Source organism: Nilaparvata lugens, chromosome 2 (genome assembly GCF_014356525.2).
Source record: "Nilaparvata lugens isolate BPH chromosome 2, ASM1435652v1, whole genome shotgun sequence".
NCBI classification, from domain to species: Eukaryota; Metazoa; Arthropoda; class Insecta; order Hemiptera; family Delphacidae; genus Nilaparvata; species Nilaparvata lugens.
Window position 1 is genome coordinate 85435964 of NC_052505.1, and position 18788 is coordinate 85454751.

An 18788-nucleotide genomic window follows, 5' to 3' on the forward strand; every position below is an offset into this window, starting at 1 on the left:
TCCCAATGAATGGTGATTTGAGTGTAATATTTTTGTATTTTTATCGAGTTTCTCAACCATCAAAATTTAAATTCTCATTTTTTTGGTTTTTGAGTGGAAAAGTTCTAACTTTGAGGTAATTTAAATCTAATCTTGACTATCAACATTTTATTCTAATTTGAGAGAAAAATAGTACAAGAGTATCCTTAGTTTTCTCTCCCGGTCATTGCTTTCTTGTAAAAATAATAAATAATGATAATAAATAGAGCACAGGCTGTTATTCCTACTGAATGTAGTGGAATACCTGGTCCTGGAAATTCTATGAGCGCTACTTTACAAAAATTATTATTCGTCAGCCCAGGTATAATTTTATACTATTGCATTAATTATTACAATACAGCCTAAACATTCACTACCAAACTTCTCACACATTATAATGATCTTACTGGAACCTATAATATCATCCTATGTTACAACCACGGTATATAGAAGAAGACGGTAGGTGTCACGCGCATGTTTGTTCTAAATTTCGGTGTAGCTGACGTCATTTTATATCCAATCATTTGTTTTTAATAAATAAGTTTAATAAATATTGCTAATAGGTGTTAAAAACCCCGGTTGGTGGCGATGACGCAATCTAGCTGGCTGGCCACTGCGCACACATTTCATGACCCCTGCCGTTTTCATCTAAATACCGTGGTTACAACTATCAATCATCACAATTAGTGTACTGAAACTATCAGTTATTACAATATAGCCTGAACATCTACCGAACTAATCCACATCTACATCTGATTTACATCTGAACACCAAACTAATCCTCTATTATATTCAAATTTTTGATGAAGTGTGAAATTTTACTAATTGTGACTGAAAATTTATGAATTCAGAACACTAGTATTGTATTCTTATTAATGGGATCATTCTATTTATATTTTTACAGAGGGTGACAATGACACTCTGCTAACCCAGCAAAACATCAGCAGCAACAGTATCAGCGGAAGCAGTATGGAGGTGGAGTGGCTGTCACCCGCACCCCCTCGTCCCACCTACTTCTTCCTGCCCCCGCGACCACCCCACCATCACCAGGGCTCGCGGTGGGGGCCGTTCTTCGAGGAGGGTCCCGGGCCGCACAACATCACTGCCAGGGTCGGAGAGACTGTCCAACTCGACTGCAAGATTGGCCTACTGCATGATAAAACGGTGAGTAGTCACAATATAATTCGCAACCATCATAAATAATTACCTATCATCATCAATATTGATGGAATAAGGAATAAATAGAAATAAAAGTTGAAGTATCTAGGTCAGATAATGAGGGGAAAGAAATATGAAATATTGCACCTTATTATGCAAGGAGAAATAACAGGCAAGAGATCAGTGGGCAGAAGACGAATATCTTGGTTGAGCAACTTAAGGGATTGATTCCAGTGTACATCCAATGACCTATTCAGAGCAGCTGTAAATAAAATTAAAATCGCCATCATGATAGCCAACCTCCGCCATTGGAAACGGTACATGAAGAAGAAGAAGAAGAAGGAATAAATATTGTTGAAGATGCATCATCTATGATTCATGAAGCATAGATCTCAATGATCTACTGTTCCATAAAGGAATGTCCAAATTCTTATTACGTTTTTATTATAGTCATGGCAGAATATTATAGTATCAAAGCATTTGAAACCTTTCCACCTCAAACGGAGCCAACATCATCCTACGGTTGTTGAGGATGAATAAGTTAAGTTGACGAACATTATCTCCCGACTATTTTCCCTCCACTCGAGCATTTTTTTCTTGTTTGTCTTTCGGTGCTCCTTTGCAGTGCTGACTTCCTACTTGTTGGCCTGCACTAATCATTCACTCGATGCTTCCAGCAAGCTGCTGACTTGGCAAGTTCACTTTCTTTCGTCAGTGTTCAGACTTCACAGTTCCATTCACTTAGTTGAGCAACAACGATTTGTTATAGCCACGGAGCACACAGCAGCTGTTGCATGGCGGAGGTAGTTCTGTAAGTGTGTTAGTGAATGCACATACATTTCAAATGATGCATCGTAGAGTCAGCTGGCAAGTTGGAGGCTGACTTGTGTGAGTGTGAGAGACCTGATTGAGGAAAGGAGAGAGAAATCTGATCGTGATAAATTGAGCCAGTCAGACGAATACATTGCTCGTTTTCACTCAGCGCTGAGTGCGGAGCAGCTACCAAGGAGCTGGAGAATTCAATCGCTCTCTTGGCCCTGTGTTTCGCACCGGTAAACTGAACGTGTAAACATACGATGCATTAATATTCAACATTCCCAGCTACAGCTGTGTCGTGCAACAAACTGTTGGCTGAGACGGTGTGCCTTGTGCCTCGCAACGACATTATTGGTGCAGTTTTCTGCTAGGCTCTGCTCTGCTCTGCTCCGCTCCACTCAGCTATGCTCTGCTATGTTCAGCTATGCTAGCGGGTTAGGTCAAGTTTGCCGAGTTGGGCGCCCCAATGTCAATACTGATTCGGCGGTTATTTCACCCCACACCTCATCTCATCTCATCAGTTCGACTCACACTCGATTCAAGCCTCACAAGTCGCAATTGACGTTTGCTGAAACAATCCTGAAGGTGCGTACAGATTTACGCGCCGCGAACATGAGCAATTCACTTTCAGTCAGCTGATGCCAAGCTTTTTATATCTGTATCTTACCGTTTCTGTGAAAAAACAGATATAGTCAGCTGATTATAAGTGAATTGCTCATGTTCGCGGCGCGAATATCTGTGCGCACCTTACCAACACATCACAATGGTACAATTGAGGTACCAACACATCAATGATTTCAATCAAGATTTTGCACGTTAAGATAGCTAAGAAAGCGTTTAGAAGGAAAATGGACGTCTACACATTAGCTTCATGATTATTGAATTATGATTATCTACATCAAATTGAATTTGTATGGCTTTTATTGGTATGGAGTCTCATGAAGGAAGGTCCCACCTCGCCTGATTATATAAATCAAGCCATCAAAGGGCTTTATGACTGTCATACTTAAGACGGGACCGATAATTTACTTCTAGACATGTAATTTTTAGGAATATTCACCCCAAGTAGTCACGTCTGTTATTCTATCATCAAGCTTCTAAAGCCGGGTCATTGCTGAACAAATGTAAAGGTGCGTACAGATATACGCGCCGCGAACATGTGCAATTCACTTTTAATCAGCTGACTATATCTGTATTTTTACAGAAACGGTATAAGATATAGATATAAAAAGCTTGGCATCAGCTGATTGAAAGTGAATTGCTCATGTTCGCGGCGCGTAAATCTGTACGCATCTTAAGACAAACATGTTTGTTGTAATAGTTCGGGAAAATTTTATCATGTTTGACAAACATTGCTTGCCTGTGGCAAGTGTGGACGCCTAACCAAACAACATATTTGTAAGTAGGGAGAACAGGTTTTGGGTTGCGCCGCAAATTCAGCAAACACTGAAAATGTATGGAAAACAGTAATTTTCTGTTTGACAAACAACGATTGTCCAAACTTTTAAAAATGTTTGTCCCTGAGTCCCTCAACAAACATATTTGCCGAACATGTATGTCGAAGACTTGTTAAGAGCGGACCCGGCTTGAGAGTTCATCAAGTAAATTTTCCAAAAGCTAGAAAAATTCATTCTAGTATTCCTGAGAAGAATGTAGAATTTGTTGCTAAGTTGGAAGAATTATTTCCATGGGAAGTAATGCAAGTTTGAATACTGACAGAGCTGGGTAAGATAATTCCAAATGATTGAGTTACAATACTCATTCGAAATCTACATAAAACATAATTACAATGTCCAAAGACTAGCTTGGCATTCTATCACAGCATGCCTATAAATAGAGAAATCGTTCAATACGTGGGAAAGAAAAAAGGAACAATATTGGAAAATTGACACATCAAGGGATCATATCCATAATTGCAATAGGAGAGATTTCAAATTTAACGAGGATACTTTGGTCCAGTAGCTTTGAACAATAAAGAGTATTTTATTAAATACTTCAATAGAAATAGTTATTTGTGCAACTAGTGCGCAAAGTGACAGTTTGCTGCACCGTAAGAAACGTTTACGCACGAGTCGTAGGCGAGGGCGGAATGAGTCCTTGAGTGCAGCAGAGGAACTTTGCGCACGTATTTCACATTAAAATTTTCCAACAGTTACCATTGAAAAGTGGTTGATTATGGGTAAAATGATGGCTGAAATCCATCCAATTTTTGTCTGTATAATTTTGTATTAATAACTATATTAATAACAAGTTTAATTCATTTTAAACTTGATAATCCAATTAAAAATCAAATTGATCGAATTAATTTGAAAATTTGAATAATTTTGAGTGAATCATAATTTCTAAATAATTTTTAACCAATCAATTCATGAATGAAAAAAATATTATTTGAAATAATGAATAATCAGTAATATTCAAAATGCATAATTTAATGAGTTCTCATTTTTATTCATTTAAAAATCAGAAAAATTATAGATTGAACAAACTCGCATTCAAAATACACGCCAACAATGTAAACAGCTGATTGGGATGGCTGCAAGATAATAAGCAAAGTACGGTATTGAGAGTACACAAAGTAATGCTAATCTACTAGAGCGGAATAGTGATTCTTTGCGTTCTGTAATCAGTGCAGGAATGGTCACTTTTCAAGGTAACTGTGGGAAAAAACATTTTTAAGGTGAACCGTGCATTATTCGTCTTTGCTTACACTTCTCATACTTTCCAAATCCCAACTCTATTGACATGTTATGCTATTATTGTTATTATTATGCATATTATCTGTAGGAATCTAAATAATGTACAATGAACTGGTTCAAATTCCTTGAATTTTCCAGATTTCTGATGAAATGCTTGATGAGAACAATTTGAGGGTTTTGGACTCAATTATTTGAAAAATGAACAAGCTGTCTTCTTGTAGAACAACAACGCAATCATTCCATTCAATATACATTACAATATGAACATAGACAACCCTACATCAGAAATGTACTCACAATGATTGTATCATTGTCCCCTCGGATAGAAGTGTCTTGTCCATCAAATTATTATTCTGTCCTGGACTCGACCAAGAACAAATAACCGCTTACACTAATTGAATTGGCGAGCTGTATGAAGGTGCCTGGTCTGGGTCGTTTTGTCGCTGCGAGAGAAAACAAGTCAGAAATAAATAAAAAGAGTGACAGTTACAAGCAATAAAACTGAAAGGTCAAAGGCTCCAATCCCTGTGGTAGAAATAATTCGTTTCGCCTGTCCAATCAATGTTGTCAAGCACAGTTCAAACTCGGCGAGCTCTTCTTTCTTGAGATCAATCTCCGCTGGGATTCCGACTCACCAAAATGGAACATTCATTTTTCTACTGTCTATAAAGAAAATCTACTACTCATATTCAATCATTCTATATTGCTACAAGAGTTTAACCAGGGAACAAGAATTCAATTTTAATATCAAATCAACTTATCTCAATAATAATTATCTCACTTTTTTGTTATTGAATAGCAGTCAAATTTCTCCAATGAATGGATTCATTCATCCACTTACTGTGACAACGTGATCTTTTGGTAGATCCGCCATCTTGACTCATATACAAGTAGAAGGTTTGAATAGCAATTCCTAGTGTGCTGTTATTGGTGTCTATTGAGTTTGTTGTGGCTGAGAATGTAATCAAAGAGTTTATAGTTTATCAGAGATTGACAATGGTGTAATAACCGAAACCGGTCTTTCTAATAATCAATAAATCAGTGGTTTTTTGACAACTTCTTAGTCTTTTTCATTCAATATGAATAATTACCACATTATAAACTTCTCAACTACACAAAAAGTAATCAAAGAGGTTGTGGGATTTGGAGTTGGTTTGTTCATTCAATATGAATTGTCTATTGCTTTCAAAATTTAGTGTGCTGTTATATTGATACATGGAATATCATTCTCAACTATGAGTGATTGGGAGAGGAACAACAGGCTTTAAGCCCAAAACTGTCCATTTCCTAAATTTAGATATAAATTGTCTAAAAATAGGTTATGTTTACATTTCATAATTTTTGTCCAATAAAGAGTCCAATATATATATATATAAACTAGGAATTTAGAATTTTGAAAAGTTGAAAACCAAATTAAATAAGAATACTACTTCATTAAATCATCACTGATAACTGAAAAATACTAGTGTCTATTGAGTTTTTTGTTGTGGCTGAGAATGCAATCGAAGAATATGTGGGATTTGAAGTTGGTTTGTACATTTGATATGCATTGCCTATTGCTTTTGAACTGAGTGTATATTTCAAACTCTTATACTGTGTCAAGTTCTGGTCCTTTGTTGGTTTTTATGTGTATAATTTGTAGGTCGGTATTTATGTTTGTGATGTACTTGTATTGGGCAGTCGGCAAAAGGAAATACAAGAGAATTATCACCAATATTTTCATGAAATTCCTTCCAATTGATTTTTGTTTTAATGTTTATGATTTGTAGATCGGTATTTATGTTCGTGTGTTTCTGATTTTCTTGTATTGAGTAGTTGGCAAATGCGAATATAAAAGAATTATCTCCAATATTTTTCACGAAATCCCTTCAAATTAATTTTTACATTTGAGTGTGCTAAATAAAACGAAGAGAAGTTGTCTACAAATGCCTGAGAACTGTTCAGCAAGGTTGTTTCTCTCCTATAGGTTCCGATAACACATCACAGCAACTCGTCCAATCCGTTGTGATTGAATGACAAGAATTTCACGATCGCTTTGCCTGTATTGACAGGTGCATTTCTGGCAATAGCAGGCTGTAGCTAGAGATTGGAAGCGGAGAAGACCCTGTTTGATCCCCTTGTCTATTGTTGTTGATATGTTACTGTTCCCTTCACCCACGCTATATGCGAAGCAATTTCATTATTATTGAAACATCACAGCCAGGTTATTTAGATGGAATAAGTATCGTGAATAAAATACGATATAACTTTATTGCCCAGATATCCATAAGTTGAGCTTTTTACATTGATTTTGTTGGAACTATGCGTAGTACTTACTACTGGCACAGGAAAAGAACAAAAAATATAATTAACTTTGTTCTTTCCTTTGTGCTACAGGTACTATCACATTCCTTCATCAGAAATTCTGTGAGTAGTTGGAATTTATTATTAATTGGGATTTATTTATTGAGGATTGTTGGAATTGGAGTTGGAATTCATTATTAAATTGGGATTTATTTATTGAGGATTTATAATTTAATAAACACACGTTGAGCCCACATGAGTTTAAGAGTGAGAGTTTGTGAAGGTAGAATAAAATTAACACCTGCAAAAAGGGACTAAATTATATTAGTATCACAAATTAGAAGCTGATAGATATTTTCAACTTGATGATTCATGGAATAATATTGAAAAACTCACAAATTTGAGCTTGTTTTTACAATATTATCTCAATGTCGACCCAATGTCATCCACATGTTGTTCCAATGCTGTCCCAATGTCGTCCCAATGTCGTTGAGATGTCTTCTCAATATTGTTCCGATAATCTTTCCAATGTCGTTCCAATAATGTAGCTAGCTCACAAATACCTAAAACTATCCGAATTTGTTCATTAGGAAATCTATTCTGGCCAGTTACTTAGTCCTAATGTCGTTTAGATGTCTTCTCAATATCGTTCCAATGTCGTTCCAATAATGTATCTAGCTCACAAATACCTGAAACTATCCAAACTTGTTTATTAGGAAATCTATTTTGGTCAGTTACTTAGTTCAATGAATAAAAAACTGGGATTCAGACACTAAAGTTGTTCCAGTTCAAATTGAGAGACTTTTCAAGCAATTGACAACAATTTCTTAGCGACTTGTAATCATCTCCTTGCTCCAACAATATAGAATTTCTCCTTGGAGACACAATTCGACTAAATTCAATTAAATTTTGTATGAAATTATTATTTTTAAGAATGTTTGGGGGATTAGTAAGGGTTGAATTTCGACCGCTTCATTGAACATTGGTGAAATCTGTAGCAAATTATTTTTTCTTTGACCTGGATTTTTCATGTACCTAGGTGTCGATTAAAATTATGCAAGCCCACTGATGTGAGTACGACTCATTAGAGTTTCTCTTGCTCCAGCATGCGTACAATATTAAAGACTTGTAGGCAAAGAGGATGTATAATGTGAGAATTTCGGTGACAGTCTTGCTTTATTATTCAGGAGTTTGAAATTGCAAAAGGGAGCGTGTCTTTCTTTAGGCCTGGGTAGCATTAAACCTTTGCAATGGATAATTTATCACTTCATCAAACTTCCCCAGATTGCACGCGTTTAAGGAGGCGATGACAATATTTCTGAACTTTGTTGCACACTTTGCAATTGGAGTAAAACTGTCCCACAGCAGAGCAACATCTGTGTCTTTTTGCTGGTTCCATACTGTACGACGATTCACAATTCGCTTACAGTGTTTGGGAGCGGTGAACGTTTCTGTTCTGAACAAAACTAAGACTTTTCCCAACTTTGTGTTCCATTCCACAATTTCGGAAAGTTTACTTCGCGTCGCGTATCTACTTTCTCCACTTCCTGTCACCATCAAAGTCTTCAGCATATCTTTCACTCACTATATAATTCCCATTCTCTGTCTGTTTCCCTTATTTCCTGTTCAGCGAGAAAGTCCTTGTAACAAATCCAATCTAATTTGAAGTGAATGGCAGTTAGTGTATCTGTAACAATTTAAATTTATTAAAACTTTCATCGATGCGGGTCTTATTCTTGTTTTTCTGCTGAGGGTGATGCTCACATGAGCTCTAGGCCTGTGCGTGAGTGACGAATAATGATCAGATATGAGTGGACCTACAGTTTTGGGTGGTTTTAGGTTCCGATCCGCCGGTTAGAATATTCTGCATGACAAATCTATTTGTATGATTCTATAGATATTTTCTTCAAGTATTGTGATTTCTGTTAGACAATATTTCTTCACGATCGGTGTGAGTACAATCTATATAAAAGCGAAATGGCACTTACTGACTGACTGACTGACTCACTCACTCGCAGAACTAAAAATCTACCGGACCAAAAATGTTCAAATTTGGTAAGTATGTTTAGTTGGCCCTTTAGAGGCGCACTAAGAAATCTTTTGGCAATATTTTAACTCTAAGGGTGGTTTTTAAGGGTTTAAAGTTCGTCTTTTAGCATGTATATTCTTCTTATTCTCTTAATTATAATTGAAAAAGGCCATACCATTATGTTAATATAGAACTATAATCTAGAGAGAGTACCTCTTCGAAACAGTTGTTAACTGGTAACTAAATTAATAATTTTGTCAGGTTGGCATTAAGTTGAGTTGACTTTGTTAGGCTGGCACCAAGTTGAAGATTGAAATGCATTTATCGCGGAAAAATTGATTGGGCACTGCTACTTCAATCAGAGCTATTCCTGGGAATATTATATTACTATCCGTCAGGCTCGCTTCGCTCGCCATATCCGTTTAGCCAGACGTTTAGTCTGGACCCCCAACTGGATCGTCCTAGCATATGATAAAAATGCTCAAATGAAAAATGCAGGCGAGCGAAGCGACCCTGCTGATCTCATCCTTGGACGATCCAGTCGGGGGTCCAGGGGGCGGAGCCCCCTTGCTAGACGGATATGGCGAGCGAAGTGAGCCTGACGGCTAGTAAAATATATTGATCATAATTGAATAATCGTCAGCGAGTTCCTACTTCTGATTCAAGGACAAAATCGTTGTCCGCCTGTTTGTTTGTACGCTCTACAATAATATTTGAACGCTCTGTTCAATCAGTTCTGAATTGCGAACTCATTTATTCTTCGAAACTTTTTACAGATCAAGTTCGTTGGACAAAAAGATTAGTGACTTCTTCGGCCTTTCAAGACAAGAAAGAATAGATTTTAAATATAACCATGTATTGTGTATGCCATAATTGACCGAGCGAAGTGAGGTCTAAGGTTTTCTCGACGAATTTGCATTTCTCTTTATATTTATATTTATGTTTATATGTTCCGCATTTACAGCGAAATGCAGCAATAGATTTTCATGAAATTTGACAGATATGTTCCTTTTTGAATTTCGCGTCGACGTATACATAAGGTTTTTTGAAATCTTGCATTTTAAGGATAATACAAAAGGAAAAGGAAAAGGAGTCTCCTTCGATCGCCAATATTACCGTAAAAATCGGACTTTAGAATTATTCATCATCAAGCAGCTGTCGAGTGGATTATAAATGCAATTCAATATGCATTTCAATATGCAATCCAATATCTCAATGTAACTTGGTGAAAAAACAGCTATTGTGTGGACTATTAATTGCATGCAGTGAGGCATGCAATTAATAACTTGAAGTAGCATAGTATTGTCTCCCGACTTTTCTCTGCTTTCAACTTGATAAGTTTTTGATTATAGTAGCATAGCAGTTTACGTCGTAGTACTATCATTGTCGAAACAACAATCTAAACAGTTATAACTGCGCGAGGTCTACTGTTCACAGAGCTACTAGTATATATAGACCCGATAATCACGAAATGAAAAAAAGTCGAATGGAATAATATTGTAAATTGATTCCAGCCAGAGCTTTCAATAGACCAGCTGATAGAATATCAGGAGTAGATCACTTCTTACAATCAAGGATTAGGCTATATCCTGTTCCGACTCATATTCAGCTGCTATTTGTGATTTTTTTATGTGAAATAATATCACATTTAAATATCCTATTTATCTCTTTTCTGTATAGGGCTACCTTTTATAGAAATAGTAATATCACTTGAAAATGGCATCAATTTCCGAAACATGTTGTGATTAAATACTTTAAAGAGGGTACTGAGATTTTTATTTTTCTTTCTATTTCTAAATATCCTATTCTATGGTCAATATGAAATGGATAAATTCTAGCCATTTTTGTGTGGTCTGCCAACCTCTTTCTTGCCTACTGGCTCATAATTGAAACGTTTCAAAGAAAACCTCTCAGCAGGCATTCTTTTGATATGCTCCTCTTATTTATGTAGATACTGCGTCACTTTCATATCCAGACTGACAGATATTCAACTCACTTCTAATATCAGACAGATCCAAAACTTATAATGCGAGAATCTCTCAGCCAATAAAATGGTTGAGAGTAAATCCTTACAGATGACTACAACCTCGAATCGTCCGTTTGTGGGTTTATTTGTTTGACAATTATTACTCTTGATTGATTTTATCAATCTACTTCAAATTTCAAACAAATATTCTTTGAACCATTATACAGATCTAGTTCGTAGGCCAACAAAATTGTCTCATCTCTTCATCCTCTTTGAGAATAACAGAAAAAAATCGAAAATGAGTAAGAGAAAAATTTATTATCCAGCCGACTGTTGGTTTGTGTCTTGAGAATATTATCACACAGACAGTCTGTCCTTTTTGCACCGACTCAGCTTGGGGTTAGGAGCGAGCTCTCCAGCCCATGGGACTCAATAGTTTAAATTGGGACGTGCAATCGGTAGTTAGACTCAGAAATGTAATGTAGTATACAGATATAACTCAGTAACTGGAGCAACCTACTTGCAGAATCGAGAACTTCACCAGCAGGCGTTCCAATCCACTAATCAGAAGAGAGTATGAAGAGCTGGGAGGCGTGGCTTGCTGCTATTGGCCCGTTATTCTTACGCCTTGATTTTCGAATTATCTATCATTCCTGATCTCTTCTAAAAATACACTTTCTCTTTCTTAAAGTAGAGTGTTGATGGGAAGAGTAGATTTATGACTAACAAATACTAATATGATTCCCAATAATTGACCCATCAGTGCTACAGAGTAACCTATTAACATGATATAATCATTATCATCATCATCATCATCATCTTCACTTCAGGGGTAAGATTTATTGACCTGTTCCGGTACCCATCTCTCTCTTGGCCTCCCTACATCTCTTTTTCCTGTAGGTTTATCGTTTTGGACTTGAAGGGGCATTCTTCCAGGTGGCATTCTATCCGAATGACTTTACCAGTTGCGTCTATTTTGAATAATTCTTTCATGCAGAGGAGAAACCGATAAAACCTGTCTCAAATCAGTATTTCTGATTCTATCAACTCTAGTGCAGTCAAATACACTCCTTGGAAACCTCATTTCTGCAGCTTTAATTCGACTGTCCATTGCTCCGTGGATGAACCCAATTCTCACTTCCATATAGGAGAGTTGGAACTGCAATAGTATTATAGAGCTTTATCCTCGTTTCTTGTCTTGTTTTATTTTTGAGATTTCTATGTTTCCATGTCTTTTATATAGTTTCATATTTTCTGGAACTTAGAAATTTTATTGTAGATAAACATAATTTATAATAGACTTGTAAATTATTACAAGTTGCGAATTCGAAAATCAGTATGTAGGTAATTAAAATTGATAGGTGATTTCCTATGATTATAGAATACTTCAAATACTTCAATAAATAGGTGAACTTTAATGCTTTGATACAGATATTGAACTGAAAATATTGATAATGACTAATAAACAAACTGATTGAAGTCGAATACATGTTGCTAAACACATGTTCCACACGTGTGGAAAATAGCTGATGATCCACCACAAGTACAATACGCATGAGCGAGTTCTTCAGCCCGGGGGGGGGGTAACCAGTTATGATTATTATTGTAATTAGGCCTTTGATATTCAAATTGTTACAGTATTTATAAAAATTGGGTAATGTTATTGGATATCACGATTTCCATTATTATACTCGAAGATATTTTTCAGTATCATTTCTCAAGAACTGACTCATTACCTATACAGAGTGATGGATAAAGTTCTATTATTTCACATATAATTACAAGTTGCGGAATTGAATAATTTCTGTATAATTTCAAATTGATGCTATCCTACTCCTGCAGCTGTTCTATATCTGGCCTGCAATTAGATAATATGAATTTGTAGAGGATTCTCGAGGGGACCTGATGAATTTCACATGTTGCAGACACCTTAAGTCAGTTATCCGATGATTGGTGTTGCACATTTGCGGATTTATGTGTTTTGAGTGCAGTCGGGAACAAATAGGGGACGTTATGGCACGTCTCTAATTAAAGCTTTCGCCTTTCAAAAACGACGTGCGAGAGATAAGCCAGTTGCAAGAGCAGTAATAACAGCAATAGTAGCCAACCAGCTGCCGTACCGTACGGACAACATCTATCCGGTCTTTTCCCATGTGCTCCGTAAAGTGGGAATAATCCGTAAATGGAATGCCCACCTGGAAAAGGGGACTTCTGCACCACTTCACTTTGAAGATTAAAATCTCATCAAAAAGGGATCCAAGTCAATTTGCTCGTTTCAAATCCCCTGGAATTCATTTCCTACTCAAAATTGAAATTCATTTGGCTATTCATAAGCCACCACAATTCCATCAGTTAGCGTTCGAATCTGGCAAATCTTATCAGATACATGTGTGGCTTACCCTATTCATTGAGCTGATAGAATTGCTGGAATTGCCCTCTGAGATTGCATAGCTGAGGTAACAGTGAGCTTCCTCTGAACAGGTCAACGGGAAATGATATTATTCATCTTATATTATAATACGACTATTCTCATGGAATACAAAATAGATAGATACATCATATATAATTAATACTATATACAATACAGAATTTAGAGTGATAAGAATTATTATAAATTACATTAGTCACTTACTTATTGTTCATCTTCTGACAATACTGTTCTTGAATTCATATGATAGGACCTACTTTGAAGTTATGTGCTTACGAGTATCTTTCCACTTGATCTAATATATAAATAGAATACTATTTATTATCATCATATGTTGGTGCCGTAAGAAATTTGTGAAAAATCCTCATCTTCTATTCATATCTTTCTCTTACATGAATAAAACAGTGTATAAATGAAAATCAAATATAGGAAATCACCATGTCAGATATATTCATGTCATTGTATTTATGTTAGATGTATTGAAGTTTTTCGGTATTCTTTCTGTCAGTAAATGAATAAGTCTGGTAATCTCTGTAAATCTGAGCACTAGATTCTCGGAAAGGTAACCTGGCTGTAAAGGTTGTTATCAATAATATCTATTCTATTGGTTCTCATCAAAATGTTCGACTCTACACTTACACTATCGGTAGGGTCCGGTCTCACTAGATATCAAACTATCAAGCAATTACTGGGAAAATTTTTAAGAATAACAACCAATCTTGAAAATTTTGTGAAGTGAACAACTACAAGACTTAACCTATTTCGGACTATGTGTAACCTTATCTAAATTTGGGAGAGGAATAGCACAAGGTTACCTTATGTTTTCTCTCCCTATCATTTTGATGATGTATTTATTGTATCAATCAATAAAAAGAATCTTCATTGAAAAATTATGGGTGATCCACTTATCGATTTTTCAACCCACATCATTCATAATTGGTAAAATTTATTGGTTCATCACACCGGGTGCTGAATCATCCTCAGCACTCAGATGCATTACCTTATTGTCTCCATGAATGAATGAATGAATGGATCCTGTGCACCCATATTGTTAGCTGCATTAACCTGTTGTCTCCATAAATGACTGAATCAAATAAATAATAGAGATGTTATTTATAACAGTTAATTTTTTCTCTGTAAATTAATGCATAAAATAGAGAAGTGGTTTATGAAGCTTGTCTCTGTAAATAAATGGGATGGAGATGTTGTTTATGACAGTTAACGTTGTCTTGGTAAATGAATAAATAAAATATAGAATGAATAAGAACAGCTTCAACTTACTAATAGTTGTAGGTTTGTGATTTTGTATTTGAATTTTTCAAAAAAGTGCAATTTTTCTCAAGTTTTTATCCATAGTGATACATTCTGTTATTCATTTGAAGTACTATGTCAACCTTATTAATTCAAAATCTTCAAAACAATATTCCTGGACCAAAAATCAAGTGATGAAGCAGTGTGTGATATCATAACCTCAACCTTTGGACAACTTTCACTTTTTATCGAAATTTTTGGAGAGAAATAGAACAGGCTTAGCCTAGTTTTACCTTGAAAATCATAATTATTATTGTAGTATTTTGTACAATAAATGAATGAATAAAATGAAAAATAGATGTTGTTTGTGACAGTTAATTTTGTCTAGATAAATAATTGAATAAAATAAATATGAAATGTAATTTGCGACAGGTAACGTGGCTACACAGAAAGGCAGACTCGATTCACTTGTTAACAGTCGGTCGGCATGCCTACAGCACTGATCAAAGGGTGACCCTCAGCTTCCGGTATCCCAACAACTGGCGACTGGAGATCGTCTTCGTCACACGGAGAGACGAGGGACTTTACGAGTGTCAGGTGGCAACACATCCACCCAGAATAAAGCAGGTCTATCTAAGGGTTACAGGTTAGTAAACAATAATACTAATAAATTTTCCCTTCTTGTGTAGTTGAGCTGTTGATATTGTGGTAATTATTCATATTGAATGAAAAAGACTAAGAAATTGTCAAAAACCACAGATTTATTGATACTTAGAAAGACCGGTTCCGGTTATTACACCATAACCGAATATATCGAAAATAACCGAAACCAGTCTTTTCGAGTTTATCAGAGATTGACAATGGCGTAATAACCGAAACCGGTCTTTCTATAAGTATCAATAAATCTGTGGTTTTTGACAATTTCTCAGTATCCTCCATTCAATACTAATAAATCGCACATAGGGTTTATTTACCTAGGTTATAATAATTATAATGGTGCACTTTATGCACATAGAGGTGCCTTGATTTGAGTGTCAAATTGAAAATTCCAATATAATAATGCCAATTAATTATTTGAAAGTCAAATTAATTATTTCAATACGAAGATGAAACAAACTAAACGCTTGAATAAGTTGATTAATTATAATCCAACTCTGTCTCAACTAATATAGAAGACTGAACTAATGGGTCATACCTTTACAAACAATATTCTTCTCAAATCAAGTCAAAATAGAATATAGGTATAAATAGCTTATAAGTATCTTACTGTGTGCATAAATAGCAATAAATAAATGTCTATTTCCCAAAAAACTAAAACTACTACATCAATTACAGAAAATATTGGATAGTTCACAATTACATACAATAGTTAGTTACAAAAAAAAATCTCTTATAATGTGTCATCTACATGTTAAGTGTTTTCTGTGTGGAAATTGACCTACTCCACTATGGCCTACCATGTTCTAGAGTAGGTTGCACAATGAAACTGTAGGTTACACAATGAAAGAAAATACGCTTGAAATCTCTAACCTGTTCATAAGGCTTTCAAATTGAAATGAAATTGAGTTTTATTCTTCCTCGATCACATCAATGGTACAACAAAGATACACAGTTAGTATAAAAATCTGGTGTGGCGCACTCACACAACTTTCCTTGTCGTTATGAAAATTGATCACCTGACGCTAGTGTTCCCGCGCATCTCAAGTCTACTATTCAAAGATTTGAGCCAGCTGGTGACAGGGCAATAACGCTGGAGACACACATGAGGTCTGCTATCTCTTCATAGTGAATGATTTAATAGAATCAACAATAATTTGCAATTGAATAATCACATTTTCTCGAATTTAAAGCTTATTTCCAATTTTAGGTGAAAATGTTACTGAACATTAATTGTAGAGATTTTCATGCTCAATCTACTCCACTTGATTTTTTTGTTTTAATTGTATCTGAAGCCTGATAATTGGGAATCTATCTGCATTGATGGGGCGGAGCTCCTGAAATTTTTACAGATATGGGACTTGTGGAAGTTGATAGAGCTTATCGATGACTATTTTAGGTATGAATTTGATCAAAATCGTTGGAGCCGTTTCCGAGAAAATCACGAAAAACCCTGTTTTTGACAACATTTTTGCCATTTTAGCCGCCATCTTGAATTGCATTTGATCGAAATTGTTCGTGTCGGATCCTCATATGGTAAGGACTTCAACTTCCAAATTTCAAGTCATTCCGTTAATTGGGAGATGAGATATCGTGTACACAGACGCACATACACTCATACACACACACACACACACAACACACACACACCACACACACCACACACACACACACAACCACACACACACACACAACACACACACACACACACACACACACACACACAACACACACACACACACACAACACACACACCACACACACACCACACACACACCACACACACACACACACACACACACACACACACACACACCACACACACACACACACACACACAGACCAATACCCAAAAACCAGTTTTTTGGACTCAGGGGACCTTGAAACGTAAAGAAATTTAGAAATTGGGGTACCTTAATTTTTTTCGGAAAGCAATACTTTCCTTACCTATGGTAATAGGGCAAGGAAAGTAAAAAAGGCTCGTCACATGAGCTAATACTTGTGGCTTTTCACTGATACTGTGAGTTACATCCACTAAAAAACATTTTCATCTTCCGTAAAGCACTCGTATTCAATGCTTTAACCATTTTCTTCATAGATTGAACCTTAACAATTATTTCACTTGCTCTGAATTCAATCAATTAGTTGTAATCGATTACATCTTTGTTCAAATTACAAATCAAACTGTTTTTGCAGTATTTGATTTTTTATAGCAATCTCATTATTTCTTAATCTCTTCTTCTATAATCATCCTTTCTTCGATTGATTTATCGATAATATTGAGTTCATCAAAATTGAGTTTATCTTGTGTATCATCCTTTCTTTGATTAATTGATTGATTGATAATCTTTTTTATATTGAGTTTTCAATAGCAGAAATTTTTAGTTCAAGTTCGATTTCAAGCAGAATATTGACAATGGAATGATAAAAAAGTAGGTGCAACAATGAGTAACCCTACAATCTTCTCCTTTTACCGTTTATCATGTATAGAACTTCTATAATCACTGCATTGATAACGCTCTTGAATGCCTGTTAATCCATAAAATAATTCGTAAAAGGAGAGTATTCTTTCCTATTCTGATCACATTTCTCATTAATAGATTCCAATGAATAGTTTCTATATCTATTAAAGCGAAATGTCACTGACGACTGACTCGTTCAAATTTGGTAGGTATGTTCAGTTGGCCCTTTAGAGGCGCACTAAGAACGGATTTGGAAAATGTCCAAAAATACGCCCAAAATCTGCGTTTTTAGCGTTTTCTCAGCTTTATCGAGAACAAATGAACAGAAAATGTTCAAATTTAGTACAGAAGCTCAGCTAGGTTGTAATAATATTGTGTTAGAAGGAATTTGCAATAACGTCAAAGATACGCCCAAAATTAGCGTTTTTTTTTCTTTTTCTTAGTTCTATCGAGAACAAATGAACAGAAATTGTTCAAATTTAGTACAGAAGCTAATCTAGGGTGTAATAATGTTGTGTTGGTAGGAATTTGAAATAACGCCAAAGATACGCCCAAAATCTGCGTTTTTCCAGCGTTTTATTGCGCTTTCTCAGCTTTATCGAGAACAAATGAACAGAAAATGTTCAAATTCAGTACAGTAGCTCAGCTAGGGTGTAATAATGTTGTGTTAAAAGGAATTTGAAATAACGCCGAAGATACGCCCAAAATTTACGTTTTCTCAGTTCTTTCATCAATTAAAAGACAGAAAATGTTCAAATTTGGTACAGAGGTTTAGCTAGGCTCTAAAAATTTTGTGATGAGGTGACTTTAATATTTCATCAAAGATACGCCCAAAATCAACGTTTTCTCAGCTTTTCTGCGTTTTCTCAGTTCTTTGACTCTCTGATGGAAAGAAGCATGCACAAATCAAAAATGCAGGCGAGCGAAGCGAGCCCGCTGATCTCATTTTTGCATGGACGATCCAGTCGGGTGTCCAGGGGGCGGAGCCCCATTGCTAGACGGATATGGCGAGCGAAGCGAGCCT

The 18788-nt window shown here is 35.8% G+C and overlaps 1 protein-coding gene across 1 annotated transcript in view; it reads left to right on the plus strand.

The window, feature by feature from the left end:
• Positions 1-925: 925 nt before the first annotated feature.
• Positions 926-18788, plus strand: part of LOC120350015 (zwei Ig domain protein zig-8-like) — a 64268-nt gene continuing 46405 nt past the window's right edge. The window contains exons 1-2 of the mRNA XM_039421960.1: positions 926-1182; positions 15078-15291. Coding sequence (XP_039277894.1) covers positions 988-1182; positions 15078-15291 — 409 coding nt within the window. The 5' untranslated portion in view covers positions 926-987. The remainder of the gene's footprint in view (positions 1183-15077; positions 15292-18788) is intronic.